The sequence below is a fragment of the Lutra lutra genome, chromosome 9 (assembly GCF_902655055.1).
Source record: "Lutra lutra chromosome 9, mLutLut1.2, whole genome shotgun sequence".
Classification (NCBI taxonomy): Eukaryota; Metazoa; Chordata; class Mammalia; order Carnivora; family Mustelidae; genus Lutra; species Lutra lutra.
In genome coordinates, this window is record NC_062286.1 from 11,792,106 (window position 1) to 11,810,057 (window position 17,952).

A 17,952-nucleotide genomic window follows, 5' to 3' on the forward strand; every position below is an offset into this window, starting at 1 on the left:
CAGGCATCTTAAATACCTACCAAGACAGCCCCATCCACTGTTGGCCTCTTGTCAGGGTTACCGAACTCTTTATGTTGTACTGGAAAGGAGTTCCTCGTCACCTCCTCCCGTCGCTTGTGCATTTCACACTCTGAAACAACGTGGAAAACTTCACTTCCGGGGAGGCGGGGGGCCGTGTGGTGCAGTCAGTTAAGCTTCTGACTTGGGTCGTGGTCTCTGGGTCCTGAGACTGAGCCCCGAGCAGGGCTGCGTGCTCAACACAGGGTCAGCTTGAGATTCTCTCTTCCTCTTCCTCTGCCCCTCCCTCTCGTGCTCTCTCTCTTGCTCTCAAATAAATAAATCTTTAAAAGAAAGACAGAAAACTTCCCTTCTGATCGGAGGAGTCCATTGAGAACAGAGTTCTATAGGGAAATAAACAGACCCACTAGATAGCACATTCTGCCCTCGGTGATTACATTAGGGAGGGGGGGTCTCAGGATTTCCCTACCAGATTTCTTTTCACATTGTGTGGTTAGAAGTCCACAGACTTACAGGATTTGAGAAATCTTTGAGAAGACATTCTGAACAGATTAGTGAGTTGCCATGCCTTCACTTAGATGTCATTTTCATAAAGGACAGCAGACCCTAGGATCTACCTCTGCCTTTGCTCATTTTGGGGAACAGGGTCAAAGTTTGGGGAAGAGAGTTAACATGCTATGTTGACTATACATTTAAAAATAAGGCCCGGTGTGGGGCACCTGGGTGGCTCAGTGGGTTAAAGCCTCTGCCTTCGGCTCAGGTCATGATCCCAGGGTCCTGGGATCGAGCCCCGCATCAGGCTCTCTGCTCAGCAGGGAGCCTGCTTCCTCCTCTTTCCTCTCTCTCTGCCTACTTCTGATCTCTGTCTGTCAAATAAATAAATAAAATCTTAAAAAAAAAAAAAGAAGGGGATTCAGGATGAGTGGGAATTATCTCTGTAATACTGAGAATCGCCCCACAATCATATGACATTTTGTCATTTATCTCACAGTTGGCACTGATGGTGCCCCTGCAAGGACAGGACCCACTGTCCCCATCTTCAACCTAAGAAGACAGGCTCAAAGAGGTTTCCTGGCAGCTGGGAGGCGAGGAATGGGGAGCAAGGTGGAAGAAAGGGGGGGTTGATCTCTTCATAAACCTGCTTTTTCTTGATCTGACTCTTCAAAGCCCTCCCTCAGCAGAAAGACCATTTGAAAAAATGCAGAGTGATCCGTTGGCAGCAGACCTTGTGTCTTCTGCCCAGTCAAGGCTGCTCCTAGTTTCGGAGGAATGCCAGTCTAGGACATCAGGCTGAGTGCTGGGCTCTTCTTCATCCAAACGCATTTGTAAAGGGTCCATTGTTTTATGAGCACCTTTGAGGTGTTAGAAATCACCTGTTAGACATCACCAAATTCGGGACAGTAGAGCCTGCACGGGGCTGGCAACAGGGCTTCTGTCCCAACCCGGGCACATCCCCCTAGCCTCCCAGCCCCTACCTCCCCACCCCCCACCCCCGTGTGTGGGATGCTGTGGTCCCAGCTGCCTGGAGCATGGCCTAAGCCAGAGGAGTACTCCTTGGGGTAACACTGGGGTAGTCGGGGCCTCTGTGAGTGCCGAGAAGGGGAAGGGACCTCACTTGCCCCCCAATTCACAGAACAGAAAATCCCCACACACGTCCCCATGGTTTCAGCAGTGAGTGGAGAGCCTGGCATCACCTAGGGCCAACCCCGGGTTTTCACAGAGAGGGACAAGGCAGAGGGGACGAGAGACTCTGTCTGGCATGGATGGAGATGTTTAGAAAGTTTACGGAGGCATCAACCATGTCCTGTCTGCCGAAGTCCAGTGAGACAAGTGGACTCTGCCCCTCTGAGAGCATGACGAGGGCCCTGCCCGTCTGGCTTGTCCTTGGCAGCGCTGGGAGCAGGCCCTGAAAGGCTGCTCACAGAGGGGATGGTCACTCTTGTCCCGCAATGTCGTGAGCCAGAGCGGAGGAGAGGCCTGGCCGCTGTCCTCCCGTCTCTGTAGGCCGGACTGGGAGAGTCTCAGATGGAGAGAAAGACAGTCTTCCTCCAGATCGGAAGCAGACTCTGCAGAAAATGTGACAGGTAAGAGGACTCCTGCCCTCAGGAGGCACGGGGAGCCTGGCTTAGCCGGTTTGTTTTCTGGAAGAGGCCGGGCCCCTAGACCCTCAGGGCGCACCATGATGAAGGTGCCACAGCCAGGGGCTTCTCTCAGGCCTCTCCTCCTGCAAACGCATACACGGCTCTTCGGAACACTTCCTTCCCTACTGTGGAGTTCAACCCACCACCCCACAAGCCCCGGGGATGGAACCGGGACAGCGGCAGCTTCCAGACGGAACAAGAGATGCAAGCCAGAACCATGGGTTGGGTGCATGAGAAAGTGCTGGGGTTTGGTAGTCTGTGTGATTTGATTGATACAAAGCAGTGGCCTTCAGTCTGGGTTTGAAAATCCTCAAGAGCCCTGAAGTGCCTCTAGAGGGAGCCAGAAGGAGGCTGGAAAGTGGGGTCCAGGGTTCCCTTCTTCCCAATCCACCCCCGCCAGTCCACGTCTATCTCATTTTTTAAAAAGTCGGGCTTAGTGTCAATGTGACTTGTTATTTTTTTAAAAGGGCTTTGCTACTGAAACCAAATTCGAGAACACAGGTCTGTTGCCTCACTTTTCCATAGGACGCTGGTCCCGACATTCCACGCATTCTTAGAGAGGATCAGTCCGTCTTGCCCCGGAGAAGAGAAATTCATTCACTCGTTCCGCAGATACTCACGGAGATTTTCCTTTGTGCCAGGCGTGACTGAGCATCATGAGAATTTCAAAGGTCTCAGTGCCACCCTTGAGTCCGTTGTGACTTTTATGTCCATGGCGCAAGGGTGTTCAGAGGAACGCTGAGTGTGGGCTCAGGAACAGGCCTGGGCTTCTACCCGGGAATAATCGGATTTTTATCAGCTCTAGCCACAGACGCAATTCTCTTCAAGACGCCTCTTTCTCTCCAGCTGATTTTCAGTACCTTCGGCTTCTTGGAGCTCATCGGTCTGGCCATGCTTTTCCGCTTCCCCCCCCCCACAGTTTCGGCCAGCTGGAGGCCATCTTAATCCAACGGGAAGTTTGAACAAAAAGTTTAGCAGCTGCGCTCTGGAAATATTTTTTGCCATGGTCTTTCTTCACAAGGGGCTGCTCGTCTAAGAAGGACGCGATCACATGTAATGAGAACAAAAAATGAAGCGTTCGTTATAGGAAGCCGCTGAGCTCTGGGGGCTGTTTGTTACTGTAGCACGCGCTCACCCATCCTGATGGGCACGACCCTATCTACCCTTATCTCCTGGGCCAAGTCCTGTTTCTCATCTCACAGCTTAAATGTCTCCCAGTCTGTGTAGGGGCGAAAGCTCATTGCTCTGTGCACGCCATATGTTATAGCACAAACTAAGTTTACCTGAACTTCCTTTAAAGGTCTTTATTACCCCCACTGGCTTGTAGGTACCCTGAGTGCATAAGTTATAAATCGTATGTAAATGTTTGTTGATAGACTAAATGAGTACAAGTACAGTGTTTAGAAATTGCTTCTTAAAGCCCAGCACTTAGTGCTCCTTCCTGAGCTGCAAAGAGACAGTCTGTCACTGTCTCAGTGACAAGGTGCCATTGTCAGCATCTGCCTGACCACTTGGGTTGGGTATGGAAGCTTGAAATCGAGGGGATTAAAAGAGAGGGTGTGTGAGATTTCTTTAGACACTAACAGCCAGGGTCCCGTGAGCGTCGCCGAACCAGACGGAAACCTTCCTTAGCAAGTGTCAGGGAAAATAGCACAGGCCTCCCCGCTGAAACAATTTGTTAGCATTTACAAGCTCCCATTTTTCTGTATTTTAACTTCTAATTGGTTTCCTCTTTTGTGCTAAGAATGCCATCTGTCCCTGTGACAGGTTTTTGGATTTGATACCACTTACCAGGAAATATGACCATCATAAATATTGTAAGATGATTCTAGCGTCCATCCCAACCAGCCCTGTCTTAGTTACTTCACACAGAATCCCACACGGTTCCTGTGTAGAGATTTTACCATTTTTCAAGCACTTGCTACATTAAAATAAAGACCTTCACCCCCACGGTTTCTCGGTAACGTGCATGGTCTTATTTTGATTGCGGGTCTCATATCTGCTTTGTTGCAATAAAAGGGGTATTATTACCCCATTAGTAGGTTAGAAAACAAGCTGATGGAAGTAGACTTGCCTGAGATATAGAAACAGTAAGGTATCAGGATGTTAAACTTAATTTCTGAATCTAAACCTACTTCTCCATGCATATCATCCCTCCCTTAGGAAGAGTAAGGAGGGGTGCCTGGGCTGCTCGGTAGCTTAAGTCTCCAAGTCTTGATTTCAGCTCAGGTCAAGATCTCATGATCTCTGAGATGGAGCCCAAGTCAGGCTTCATGATCAGACCAGAGTCTGCTTGAGACCCTCCCCCTGCCCCTCCCCCTGTTCACTCGTACGTATGCCCTCTCTCTCTTAAATAAATAAATCTTTTTTTCCCTCCAAAGATTTTATTTATTTATTTGACAGACAGAGAGATCATAAGGAGGCAGAGAGGCAGGCAGAGAGAGAGGGGGAAGCAGGCTCCCTGCAGAGCAGAGAGCCCGATGCGGGGCTCGATCCCAGGACCCTGAGATCATGACCTGAGCCGAAGGCAGAGGCTTTGACCCACTGAGCCACCCAGGCGCCCCTTAAGTAAATAAATCTTGAAGGAAGAGGAGGAGGAGGAGGAGGAGGAGGAGCAGAGCGGGAATGGGACTTATTATTCCCATTTTATGAACCAAGAAAGTGAAGCCAAGAGGAATTAAAAGACCAATGTGACATTCTTCAACAAGTAATTCCCAGCTCCGGGTTGCAAGGCACTCGTTCTCTCCCCTGTGGTCTTGTGCTGTTTCTGCCTTATGCTACCTTGACTTGGCAGTACCTTCTTCCAAGTGCAGTTACTTAGGTCAAGGACAAGTTAAGAAGAGGGACGGGGCCCACCCAGGGGTGGTTCTAGTAGGAGCAGGGATCATTAACTAGTCCCCGTACATCCAGGAACTGCTTCAGAAAGCTCAGCCTGGAACCCAGAGGCTGTGGTCTCTTGATGGAGGGTTTGCGGAGCCCCACCCCAAGCAGGCCGGGGCAAGATCGAAGGGAGGGAACTAGACCATTACCGCACCTTCATAATAAACCGAGGACTTTATGGATGCTACCCCCACTTAATCCTCAGGAAATGCTACGGTAAAGGTGAAGACGTTAAGACTCAGAGCGGCTCTCGGGGTTACTCAGCCTGGCGAGCCTGCTAGCCCGGCTAGCTTTCAGCTCAGTTCTTGATTATTCATGGCGGCGGACACTGCACAAGGTGCAAGGGTGAGGGGGGCGGGCTCCTTGCGCTCAGGAACTGCTAACCTTGTGCGCGGAGTTGCACGCAACAGGACCCGGATGAAGAATGCGAGTGGATTGTGCAAGCCTGCGGCAGGCTGTGTGCAATCAGCGGAGGGCTGCAGGGGGAAAGGAGGGTTGGGGGGAAGATCAGCATTCTTTTCTGGAGTCTCCAGCTAGGGTTGGGAAGATCAGCATTCCTTTCTGGAGTCTCCAGCTGATCTTTGAGGAAAGGACTTGAAGCAGAAAAGAAAGAGGCTTTTCTAGGCCAGGAGCAGCAGTTTCTGGAAATGGACAGATAGAGGCTTATCACTGATCACTATTTAAACACAAGGAAACTGAAAGGGCCCCCGGGCAGATATTAAGGTGAGCCTGGGTGGTCCCAGGAGCTCTAGGGAGTGTCATCAGCACTGAAGGAAATTGAATCAATGGGCAAATCAACCATCTATTATAGGATCACTTGAAGAGGGGATCTGAAAACCTCAAGGAGTAGATGGTGGATACACCCAAATTCAGTCATGGGGAGGGGAGAGTCGGCCGAGAAAGAAGATGGGATGTCGAGTGAGAAAGAAGATGGGATGTAGAGAGTTTCGCTCCTTCTCAGGGGCAATGCCATAGGGATTCGCAGAGCGGATGTGCAGTGAGGATTCTCTGCAGCCTTCTGGGCTCCTTGGAAGACTGGGTTCCCCTCCGCGCAAACCCTTGAGCCTACAAAGGGGCAGCCTATCACCCTCATCCATTTCCAGGGCGCATGGCCCTGAGCAAACCATCTGCTTACCGGGACAGCGTTTCCAGCTTGCCTTTTCACCTGGAGAACATAAGATGAATGGAAAATTGAATCCTACAGCAGTAAGAGCACCTTCTATCCACATCGTTCTTTGCCGTTTATGGAGCATTTCACACACCTGACCCGGGTTGGGTTCTCCGCTTCCCTGGGGCTGTGTAATGTACTCAGCCTAGGGAAGGCTTCCCAAGGGAGGAGGAGGGCTGCTCGACCTGCTTCAAACATGGCAGAGTCACAGTTTTGAGGGGAGTGCAGGTCCTGAGGGATCCTTCTCCTTTTCTGAATCTGACAATTACCGATACTCAATGAGGATCGTTTTTTGTTTTAAAGGTAATTGTGCCAATAACACTCTCCACCCCAAAACCCTTTCGTTGCTGGATCTCAGATTTTCCTTCAGCCTCAGAAGTAAATCAATCAGTCGGGTCCTGCTTTGGGTGCATGCAACACCAGTGGCTTGGGCTGGCTTGATTCTAACCCTAGTTAAACCAGGGCCATTTTGTCCCATCTAGGTCTCTTTGACTCCCTCTGCTCATAGTTCAGAACCACCTTGGTCCGAAAGAATGCCAACCAGCCGGGGAAACCACCCCCCCACCCCCGTCGCCAACGATTAGCTTTCTTGGGGTGTAACCAAAATATTTTTTTGAAAAGTGATAACCAAAACAAAAAATTAAAATTGCTCATAATCTCCGTGGCTTGAAAAAAAAAAAAAAAAACACAACCAACTATAAAAGAGGAAAGTTTCTCCCTCTGCCTGATTCCACTCTTCAAAATAAACCACGGTTAACGACTTGTTGAACAGTCCATCCACTTGGCTGCTGGCTTAGTGTAGATGGACCTAAGTGCGAGTGTACTAAAGTGCCGGACACATTGACCTACATCTTGCTTAAGCACAGAGATTTTCCCAGTCATTACCTGTAGATCTAATCCATTACTTTTAGTGGCTGCCTATTATTCTGCTGCCTGGATGTGTTATGATAGATTCAAACCGTTCTCCTACTGATGGGCATTTACAGGGTTCTCAGTATTTTTGTTATAAAGAACTATCCTGCCACAAGCATTCTAGTATACATATTTTTGTTTTATTCTATCTCCCAAGACAGACGAGTGGGATTGCTTTTACTCCTGGAGCTGGAACACCAGCCCTGGGGGACAGGCCCCCACCCCCTCCTCAGCCTTGCCAACACTTGGGCCAATCTGCTAGACCAAAAAAATGTTAATCTCCTTGAGATTTAATTTGCATTTCCCTGACTACTAGTGAAGCTGAGTATCTTTTCATATGTTTATGAACAATTTGCATTTCCTATGCAGTGAATTACCTACTCTTATCCTGAAGTCTTACTACTATCGGGCTGTTTTTTTCTATTCAATGTGTAGGATCTCTTTTAATACATGGGATATACTTTTTGTCTCTTCTGTACGAGGCAAGTATTTTCTATCACACTGTTGTCTTTGGACTTTGCTTAGGGTGCATTTTAACTGTAAATTTTAACTTTTATTGTAGTCAAATATATTCAGTTTTTCCTTCCCTTGTTTCTGGGCTGTGTCTCCCAGAAAATACTCCCATCTCTATGTCCCTCTTTTGACTTTTATATTCTGACTTCTTTCTATTTAAATCTTCAGGATTTTCTTCGTTTTTTTGTTTTTTTTTTGTTTTTTGTTGTTGTTGTTGTTGTTTGTTTGCTTTTTATTTTGCAATGGGGTAAGGCAAGGAGCTAGATTTTACTTTATTCCAAATGAAGAGTCAAGGATTTACGAGGATTTAATCAGCAGAAATTGATGCATTTTTTGTTGTTGTTGTTGTCGTTGGGGGAAGGGACTCGGTAAAGCTCCTAGGAGGAACCGTGGGCCCTGGACCCATCAGACCCTTCCCTCCTGGTCAGGAGATGGGGCAGTGGGAGGGTTCCTAGATGTTGTGGATCTCCTAGCCAGTCATGGTTTGGGCCCTTCTGAATGTGTGTGTGGTTTGTTTTGTTTTTAATAAAGGGATTTGTAGGCCAAAACATTGTCCCTCAAAACTCTCCTTATTTATAAACCCAGTCCTGTGTCTAACTCTATGTAACCCATTGGTTCTACTTCAGGAGTGTGTCCCTCTGAGTCCATGGTGAGCTCGCGGACTCATCTCTGCTCTGAGTTGGGACAGAGCAGCAGTGTGCCGAGCCAAGCCTCTTCTTCCAAGCCATCTGAAGATTTATTTAATGTGCATTCACGTAGCCCGAGACCGTTTCCACGTTTTAAAAGGAAATAGGCAGGTTTCTCCACAAGCCGACTAGGAAGCAGCAGTGGCCAGGTTTCTCCGGGGAAAGACTCTTTTATCTTTCCATTTGCAAATAAAGGCACCAATAAACACTTGTTGAATTTTATCATTCTGTTAACCTTCAAATTCAGACTTGTCAGTAATTACTGGTTTGCATTAAAAGGAGATTAGAGATTGAGGTCCTGGAAGGATACCTGATTTGCTGGGAGGCACACGGAGTCACCAGGTCCCTTGTCTCCCTGTCCCCTCCTCTTCTTCTTTTTTATTTTATTTTATTTTTTAAATCAAGGGACAAAAAACGAGTGGCATGGTGGAGGGCACAGGTCTGGTGAGAGAGGACAAGGAGAAGACTTTTGAACATTGTAACGGGCGCCATCTTGGCCTATTTTAATATCCTGTCATTTTGGTAAAATGGTAGGGCCGGCTCTTCTGAGTGTCTTTTCTGGGTCCCGCTGCTGCTGGGGGCCTGAAGAAGATTCTGGAATGACACTCATTTGTCTCTCCCGCTGTTGCCAATAAACAGGAACTATGTGGGAGGAGGTGGTCACCTTAGGACTCATTCAGGGATCTCATCCTTGAACAGTGTCCCGTACTTACTGTAGACAGGTACGTGGCTTGGCCTCTGAGGATCCGTCCTCAGCAAAACAGACAAGGCCTGTACTTCCGGAGCTCCCAGGTCTAGTGAGGGAGGTAAAGGCTGTTTCCCCCGCAGCCTCGTGGGGGAAGCGGGCACTGAGCAAACATTCCCAGGCATATATAATTACAAATGGCCCTGAGTGCTCGGGAGGAAAATCCAGGACACTAGCAGAGAATACAGCAGGAGGGCTGGGTTTAGATTAGGGGGTTAGGGAAAGCAGAAGTGGGGGTGTTAAAGGCTTTTGCAAAGGCGAATCGTTTTACATATGTGAAAGAAATAATAATAATAAAGGTGCTTGGGAGGGCAGCTCAGCCTCATTCATGGGCCACTTCCTAGATCTCTGGGGATCTGCCTCTCTCTCCCCAGAATTATGTAGGCATCCGGGCTAGGGGCTGGAAGAGCCCTTCACAAATGCTAATCCGGGAGCGGTTTACAGGCTGCCCCCTGACCCTCGGCAGCCTGGCCCGTAACCAGTTTGAATGCTGAGGTGAATGGCAGGGATGAGCTGCATTTCCAGTTTGGGAAAAGGGAGATGGAGAAGCTTTCTCACTCCACTGAGGGTGGGGGTGGAGGTTCTCCTACCCCCAAAGTACCCGGGGAATGTTTTCCAAGGGAAAACCCACCTCATGGTGTATTTGGTTGTGAAGGGGGCTATCCAGGGGGTCCGGGGTTTTCCTGGGGAGTTTTGGGGTAGGGGCGATCATCTGCGATGCCCCCCACCCTTCCACCTGTAAAACAGTTCGACGAGAATGAAATGAAGATTTCACAGGGGGCGGTAGCAATAGAGAAGGCCATACAGCGGGATTTGGGGGGGGGTGTCTTCATTTCCCCAGAAGACTCGCGATCAGGTAGCATCAGTCAGAGGCTGACACTCACTGGGTGTTCTGCACTGTTCGAAGCACTTTTACAGCGCTCTGTTCCCAAAACAACCCCATGACGTAAGCGCCATTACTAACTGCAACTTCACAAATGAGGGAACTGAGGCACCAAGAGGCGAAGCAGCGATCGCAGCTTTTCTTTTTTGGCTCGAGAACCATTTGGAGTCCAGGGTTTGGAGCCGAGGTTTGGTCTCGAGGAGGTGTGGACCACAACTTCGATGGGAACCTGCACAGCTTCCCCCGAAATTCGGGAAAATACTAGCTTGGAGAAGGCTAACTCGGGACCCCGTGGGGACGGGTCTCCAGCTCCTTCCCCCTCGGAGGCTGCGCAGTGGGGAGGCCCGGGTGACAGTGCCGCGGGGGCGGCGGGGTGGCCCCCCTCCAGCCCCCAAAACCCGGCCCAGCAGCTCCGCTTTCTGCTCAGTCTCCGCGAGGTGTCGCCTTCGGCCGGAGAAACCGCCGCGGCGCCACCCTCGTAGCCCAAAGTTATTTATTTATTTTCAAACAAGGGGGGCGCCCCTCTCCTTTCAATTTAAAACTAGAAACATCCTGCGGTCTGGTTCCTAAATGGGCGCGTCCTCCTCCTCCTCCCATTCTGCACCCTCGGTGTAGCCTCCCTTCGAGATCACACACCAGCGACCCCACCGCCGGGCCTGGCTCCACGCAGGCGTCGCGCTCAGCCGAACACAAACGCAGTCGGGGCGGGGGTTGGGTGAGAAGCCTCGGCTTCCACCCCCCGCCCCCTCCCCCGCCCCCAACCCCCCGCCCCACTCCCCCGGTACACACCCCCGGAGCCCTCCGGAAAAAATATTTTAATGCCAAGCCATTGCCAGGCCCGCAGGGTGGGTGCTGCATTGCACCGCTTGGCGCGCAGCTGGTTCGCAGAGTGCACCGGGTGCAAGCCCGGGGGTCTAAAAGCGAGGGAGGAGCACACCCCGGGCTTTCCCAGCTTTGCAGCCTCCTCTCTGCAAAGAAGAAAAGCAAGTGGCTTTTGGCGCGAAAGCTTTGGCGCCTCCCCTGATTTTTATGGAAATCAAGAGGGCGGGGTAAAGCCGCTTTCCTCTGCTTTTCTCCCTCCCCCTTGTCTGTGCCGCAGCCCCCTTCTCTCCCCGCCCCCCGGGTGTGTCAGATTTTTCAGTTAATAATATCCCCCGAGCTTCAAAGCGCAGCCAGTGACAGTCATCTGTCTGGACGCGCTGGGTGGATGCGGTGGGCTCCTGGGAACTGGGTTGGAGCCGAGGAAGCGCTAGCCAGGCGCAAGCGCGCACAGACTGCAGCCACCCGAGGACCACCAACCCCGGGCCACCCGGAGACCCCCGCGCAGAATTGCCTCTGGATCCCCGACTGTCGGCGGGAGGTAAGGAGCGGGGGTTGCAAACTGCCCCGCGCCCCCCGGGCGGCGAGCCCGGCGGGAAGGCAAGCCCCGGACGGGATCGCGGCTCGCGCACAGGGCGCTCGAATATCCTCGGGGGACTGTTGCTGCTTCCGAAACAAAACCATCTCGGGGTTTTCCCTGAAAAGCCAGTTCCAGCCTCGAAGGCACCCCGGGTGGAAGAGACCCGCCCTAATCCTTTTTACAGCCTCTCCCGGGGGGGTGTAATGGCTTCATCGGGAAGAAATTCGCCCTTCTCCAGAACATTTATCCGTGTTTAAGCTGACGGGGAGCCGGTGCGTCCCCACCCCGAAGCTGGGGTTCTCCAGAGGGTGCCCCTGGAGGAAGAAGAGAGGGGTTAGACAGGGCGAGGCCGCCGCGGTGGTAATCTGGGTCACGACTGCCCCAGCCCCGAGGAGACGCGGCTCTCCTGGCGACCCCGCACCATTCCTGGGAACTGGGGTTCAGGCGCTCCCCTCTCCCAGGAAGACGACATTGTTGGGGGTTTGGAAGAGTGGGGGTGGGGTTAGAGAGGTTCAAAATAAGCTATTGGCAGGACTCTCCCTGCAGCCGACGTATTGCTGAGGGGCGTCTGCTCTAATTTGGGGGGGGCTCTAATTTGGGTTTGGGTGCCCCTCGTTGGTCTCGGTCTAGAGAAAGGCGTTTTTCCATTTGCAAAGTTTCCTAAATACCCCGCTATCTTTTGCACTCCCGAGGTTGCAATTTTACAAAGGAGGGATTGAGGGTACTCCAGATCTCACGCCTGGTAGCTGGGTTTGGAGCCCTGGGCTTCCTCTGAGCAGCTGGACCTCCGCGGTGCAACTGGGTTGTCGGGGAGCTGGAGAGAGCTGGGATTCTGCAGCCCGGAGCAGCCCCCTCCCCCAGGCACTGCGGAGTGTGAATGAAATGGCAGTTTCCAAAGTTGCAGAGCCACGCCATCACCCCCCGCATCTGCATGCCCCCTCCCACCCCCTGTCGTAGACAGCTTGTACACAAAAGGAGGGAGGGAGAGGGAGAGAGCGAGAGCCAGAACTTCCTCCACCTTCGGGAGCACCCGGCGGAGTGGGGGGCTCGGAGGGGAGACCGAGGAGCCGGGGAAGAGGGGGGCGCCCACTGCCCGGCCCCCCCATTCGGCTCCGCTTGCCAACCCTCTCCCGGTGTGTCTGTCGGTTGCAGTGTCGGAGATTGGCGCGGGCCCCCGCACTCCGCGCCCCCCACGGGAAGGAAGCACCCCCCTAACTAAAAGGAGCCGAGCGGAAAGAAGCCCTCATTCGCCGGCCCGGAGGCGAGCCGATGCCGAGCTGTACTGCGTCCACCATGCCGGGGATGATCTGCAAGAACCCAGACCTTGAGTTTGACTCGCTGCAGCCCTGCTTCTACCCGGACGAAGATGACTTCTACTTCGGCGGCCCCGACTCGACCCCCCCGGGGGAGGACATCTGGAAGAAGTTCGAGCTGCTGCCCACGCCCCCGCTGTCGCCCAGCCGTGCCTTCCCGGAGCACAGCCCCGAGCCCCCGAACTGGGCCACCGAGATGCTGCTGCCCGAGGCCGACCTGTGGGGCAACCCGGCCGAGGAGGACGCGTTCGGCCTGGGGGGCCTGGGCGGCCTCACCCCCAACCCGGTCATCCTCCAGGACTGCATGTGGAGCGGCTTCTCGGCCCGCGAGAAGCTGGAGCGCGCCGTGAGCGAGAAGCTGCAGCACGGCCGCGGGCCCCCGGCTGCCGGTCCCGCGGCCCCGGCCCCGGGAGCGGGCGCCACCAGCCCTGCGGGCCGCGGGCACTGTGCGGCGGCGGGGGCGGGCCGCGCCGGGGCCGCCCTGCCCGCGGAGCTCGCCCACCCGGCCGCCGAGTGCGTGGATCCCGCCGTCGTCTTCCCCTTCCCCGTGAACAAGCGCGAGCCCGCGCCCGCCGCTCCCGCCGGTGCCCCGGCGGCGGGCGCTGCTGCGGTCGCCTCGGGGGCGAGTGCCGCGGCCTCGGCCGGTGCCCCGGCGGCCGTCCCCCCGCGCCCCGGCGGCCGTCCGGCCAGTGGCGGTGACCACAAGGCTCTCAGCACCTCCGGAGAGGACACCCTGAGCGACTCAGGTAAAGACCGGGCCGGAGGCCGGCTGCCTCCCGGGAGCACTGGAGCCGGAGTCGCGCTCCCTTTGTTACTCTTCCTGGGTTTGGCTTTGCGGAGGGTTGTGGGGGAGTATTTTAGAGGTAGTGCAGGTGGCAGAGGGCCAGGTTCCTCCAAGCAGAGCCCCGGGATGAGGAGGAGAGGGGGGAGTGGGAGCTGCCAAGAGGGTGTACCCCAGAGTCTCCCCCTCGCCGAAGTTCCTTCCACCCTCTCCGGGAGCTCCGACCGGCGCTCACCCGCCCCGCCTCTCCGTTGCAGCCAGTCCAGGGATAAAATTAGGAAACGCTGGGTGGCGAAAGCTGGGTGGGAGTGTAGAGGTGCGCTGGGTGCGTTTTCAGGGCAGAAACCTGTTAGCACGAGGGTGGAGAGGGACCGCCTCCCGGGTCAGGGGAGGGCAGGCGCGGGGAGAAGACACAAAGGCGGTGCAGAATCCTATGTAGGGCGCAGGAAGGTAGAGCAAGGTTGCACAGATGGCTACTACCGGTTTTATTTATTTATTTTTTCAAGCCTGGGTAGTCTTCCCCGCCCTCCGTGGGTGGTGGGCTATTTGCTCCTGGTCGGTGGCCAGCAGGCGGCAGTATGCTGGCCAGCGGCTGGCGGAGGATCTGAAAGGCTGGGGGTGCTGGGGGCACCCCCCTCCCTCCCTCCATTGAGCAGCTGGTGGCAAGGACCACAGCGGTTGTGTACATTCTCGAGGGGCTGCCTCTTTACGGGGTGCAGTGGGAACTGGGTCCCGTGTTTTTCTCTGGCGAGAATTCCGGGACTAATTTCAGACCAGAGTTACTCTGTGACCCAGTGCCCTTCAAGGTGAGGGCGGCCACTCAGGCCCTCCAGGAATCACCCGGAGGCTGCAAGGCACCCTTCCATTGCTTCTGTTGTGTGCCTACCTCTGCCTTAAACGTCAGGGTTGGGTTAAAACCCAGACTTTGCCTGGGACTCTGGAGGTAAAGAACTCTGTCCAAACACTTGGATAGCCCTTGTCCTGGCGGCGGGGAGCTGGGACTCCAGGGGATCGTGAAAACCTGCATTCTCAGTGCAGGTGGATAAAAAGCCTGCATTTCCTTGAGGGCCGAGGATGGATCCCTCTAAGGCTCCTGGAAGGAAACTTGGTGATAAGCCTCCAGTTTGAATCGGGTCTGTCCCTTTAATGTCTGTGCCTTGACAGCTCTCAGTGAGGAAGCACTTCCTTCCAACAGCTGTCTTCTTGGCAGAAAACCAAAACATGGGCTTAAAGGGACCCACAGACTGGAACAGCCTCACATTTCGGCTTTAGAACAAATCCCACAATTGTTCAGCTTTCCGGCCTCCTTCAGATCAAGCAGAAGATGTGTTTTGATTTTCATGCTTGCATTTTAAACAATAATTTTCGATCCCAGCGAGGTGGTAGAGGAGGAGAGAGAGGGAAATGCAGACATGAGGCTACATGTTTTGGGGTTGCTGTTTCTGCCGCGGACCTGGGGGAAGAGGCGCCCCCGCTTCGGGCTTTAGAGTTCCTGTGGATTCCGACTTCGTCATTCGGATTTGGTTTTTATTAGATGAACACCTGGTTACTCTACGGAACTCAGGTTTCTGGCAGGCAGCTAATTTCTCTGCCTCAGACCATTAAATGGCCCTTTCATTGTAAGGACTTAAAATCAAACTCGGCTCTGTGTCAGTTGCTTAACGAGGCTCCTAAAACGGGGAGCCACAGTTCTTAAGTGTGGAGCTGGAAATAATGAGCGCGTCTTTGGGTAAAACTGATGATGATAAAAGCTTACCGTTCCCTGAGCGTGTTTGTGTCTGCTAGACCCAGTTCTCTCTGTATTACCTGTCCAACTCCAGAACCCCATTACTGTCCCCATCGAAATTGAGGCTTCCACAGTTTAACTTGCCCGGGGTCCCCCAACTCGTGTGTGATGGAGTCAGATGCCATCCGACACCGAAGCCGAGTTCCTAATTTTGCCACTTGCTAAAGTCCTGAGCGGAGGCTGGAAGGTCTAGGAGTGTGGGTAAGGGGGAATTTCCAGATGTGTTTCATTTCCAGATGTTGGGTAGGATCCTGTCCACATGTGTGGGCGGGTCCCCGATGCTTGGCAAGCGCTGCGCCTGCGGCAAGAGACTGAATGGAGAGATCGCGGGTAGTCCGTGTGTGTCACCAAAAGAATGACTCCCATCTTGTTCTTAGATGACGAAGATGACGAAGAGGAAGACGACGAGGAGGAAATCGACGTGGTGACCGTGGAGAAGCGGCGGTCCTCCTCCAACAGCAAGGCCGTCACCACCTTCACCATCACTGTGCGCCCCAAGAACGCAGCCCTGGGCCCTGGGAGGGCCCCGCCGGGGGAGCTGATCCTCAAGCGCTGTGTCCCCATCCACCAGCAGCACAACTACGCCGCCCCGTCGCCCTACGTGGAGAGCGAGGACGTGCCACCCCAGAAGAAGATCAAGAGCGAAGCGTCGCCCCGACCCCTCAAGAGTGTCATCCCCCCCAAGGCCAAGAGCTTGAGTCCCCGCAACTCTGACTCGGAGGACAGCGAGCGCCGCCGGAACCACAACATTCTGGAGCGCCAGCGCCGGAACGACCTGCGCTCCAGCTTCCTCACGCTCAGGGACCACGTGCCAGAGCTGGTGAAGAACGAGAAGGCCGCCAAGGTGGTCATTTTGAAAAAGGCCACCGAGTACGTCCACTCCCTCCAGGCCGAGGAGCATCAGCTTTTGCTGGAGAAGGAGAAGTTGCAGGCCAGGCAGCAGCAGTTGCTAAAGAAGATAGAACACGCTCGGACTTGCTAAACGTTTCTCGAAACTGGACAGTCACTCTGCCACTTTGCACATTTTGATTTTTTTTTTTTTTAAACAAACATTGTGTTGACATTAAGAATGTTGGTTTACTTTCAGATCGGTCCCCCGTCGAGTTTGGATCTGGGTGGGGAGCAGGACATGTGGGGGTTCTGCGCGATGGGATGCTTGGGTGGCCCTCGCCGTGTCCTCCCTGGCCCCTCCGAGACCGTGGTTGGAGTTTGTGACAGTTGGGAGCCTCTGGGCTGTTGAAGTCACCTTGTTTGTTCTAAGTTTCCAAACAACAGAAAGTCATTCCTTCTTTTTAAAATGGTGCTTAAGTTCCAGCAGATGTCACAGAAGGGGTTTGCCATTGGATACCCCCTGGGGAACATTTCTGTAAATACCATGGACACACCCGCCTTTTGTATACGTCCTGGGTAATAAGAGGTGGCTTTTGCGGCCAGTATTAGACCGGAAGTTCATACCTAAGTACTGTAATACCTCAATGTTTGAGGAGCATGTTTTGTATACAAATATATTGTTAATCTCTGTTATGTACTGTACTAATTCTTACACTGCCTGTATACTTTAGTATGATGCTGATACATAACTAAATTTGATACTTATATTTTCGTATGAAAATGAGTTGTGAAAGTTTTGAGTAGATATTACTTTATCACTTTTTGAACTAAGAAACTTTTGTAAAGAAATTTACTATATATATATGCCTTTTTCCTAGCCTGTTTCTTCCTGTTAATGTATTTGTTCATGTTTGGTGCATAGAACTGGGTAAATGCAAAGTTCTGTGTTTAATTTCTTCAAAATGTATATATTTAGTGCTGCATCTTATAGCACTTTGAAATACCTCATGTTTATGAAAATAAATAGCAATTAAATGATGCAGCTTTTTTTTTCTCCTTAATAACACTAGTGAAATCCTATCCCCTCTATCCCTTAAGTGTGAACATAGTACGTACGTTATGGTGGCATCTTGGGCTCACTGGGCAGCCCTCACTGGAGAGCGGCCCCTCTCCCCACCTGGTGTGGAGAGAACGGAGTTGAGGAAGGTGAAGGTATTTCTTGCAGATGACACAGAATGGAGACATCATTTGTGACGGCACTGTAACAACGAGCATTCAGTAATTTACAGAGCACTTTAAAAAATGTTGGCCATCTAATGGAGTTACACTCAGACACCAGTCCCAGTCAACCCTGTAGAGTGAGAAGTATAATCAAGACGGTGGTGAAACTTGGCTATGTTGGTAATATTTGTTACATGGGTGACTTTGGGACGTCACGTAGTTTGTCTCCAAGTACATATTCTTCAGAATGCACTAGGATTGGATTGGACTGCATTACATACCAGAGCAGAATACAAAGATGAAGATGGTCTCTCCCCTAGAGGAGCGCTCTGATGCACAAAAACGCCTCACGAAGCAACAGGTGTTTGGCCCAGATCAAGTGCCATGTGCCTCTAGGAGAGACTGGGGTGCTGTAGTGCTGTTAACTTCACACAGGTATTTGGGCTGCCGTGCGGTAGTGGGATTAACCTTGGTGGACTCTGGAGGACAGCCAGGGTCTGTGGAGTGGAGGGAGGCATAGTTCAGTTTGGAAGGTATTTCTGAGGTTCTCTGATGGAAGGTGTTACCTTGGCTTCTGAGGCTTTGAGCTCAGAACTGAAAGCTTACAAATAACCTATTTCTCTTCGGGGTGAAAAGTAGCGCTCTGCTCATTTGTCTAATGTTTCGTTCATCAGA

General features: G+C 52.6%; 1 protein-coding gene across 1 annotated transcript; it reads left to right on the plus strand.

Annotated features, from left to right (window-relative positions):
- Window positions 1–11,114: 11,114 nt before the first annotated feature.
- MYCN (MYCN proto-oncogene, bHLH transcription factor) lies at window positions 11,115–17,094 on the plus strand. The gene is made up of 3 exons (XM_047746903.1): window positions 11,115–11,306; window positions 12,498–13,404; window positions 15,603–17,094. Exons 2-3 carry the CDS (start codon window positions 12,615–12,617, stop codon window positions 16,205–16,207), a joined length of 1,395 nt encoding a protein of 464 aa, XP_047602859.1. The 5' UTR covers window positions 11,115–11,306; window positions 12,498–12,614; the 3' UTR covers window positions 16,208–17,094.
- Window positions 17,095–17,952: the final 858 nt, after the last annotated feature.

Coding starts and splice junctions, on each gene's coding strand:
- MYCN (XM_047746903.1), top strand. CDS start 12,615: ATGCCGAGCTGTACTGCGTCCACCATGCCGGGGATGATCTGCAAGAAC. Junction 13,405..15,602: donor GGACACCCTGAGCGACTCAG/GTAAAGACCGGG, acceptor TCTTGTTCTTAG/ATGACGAAGATGACGAAGAG.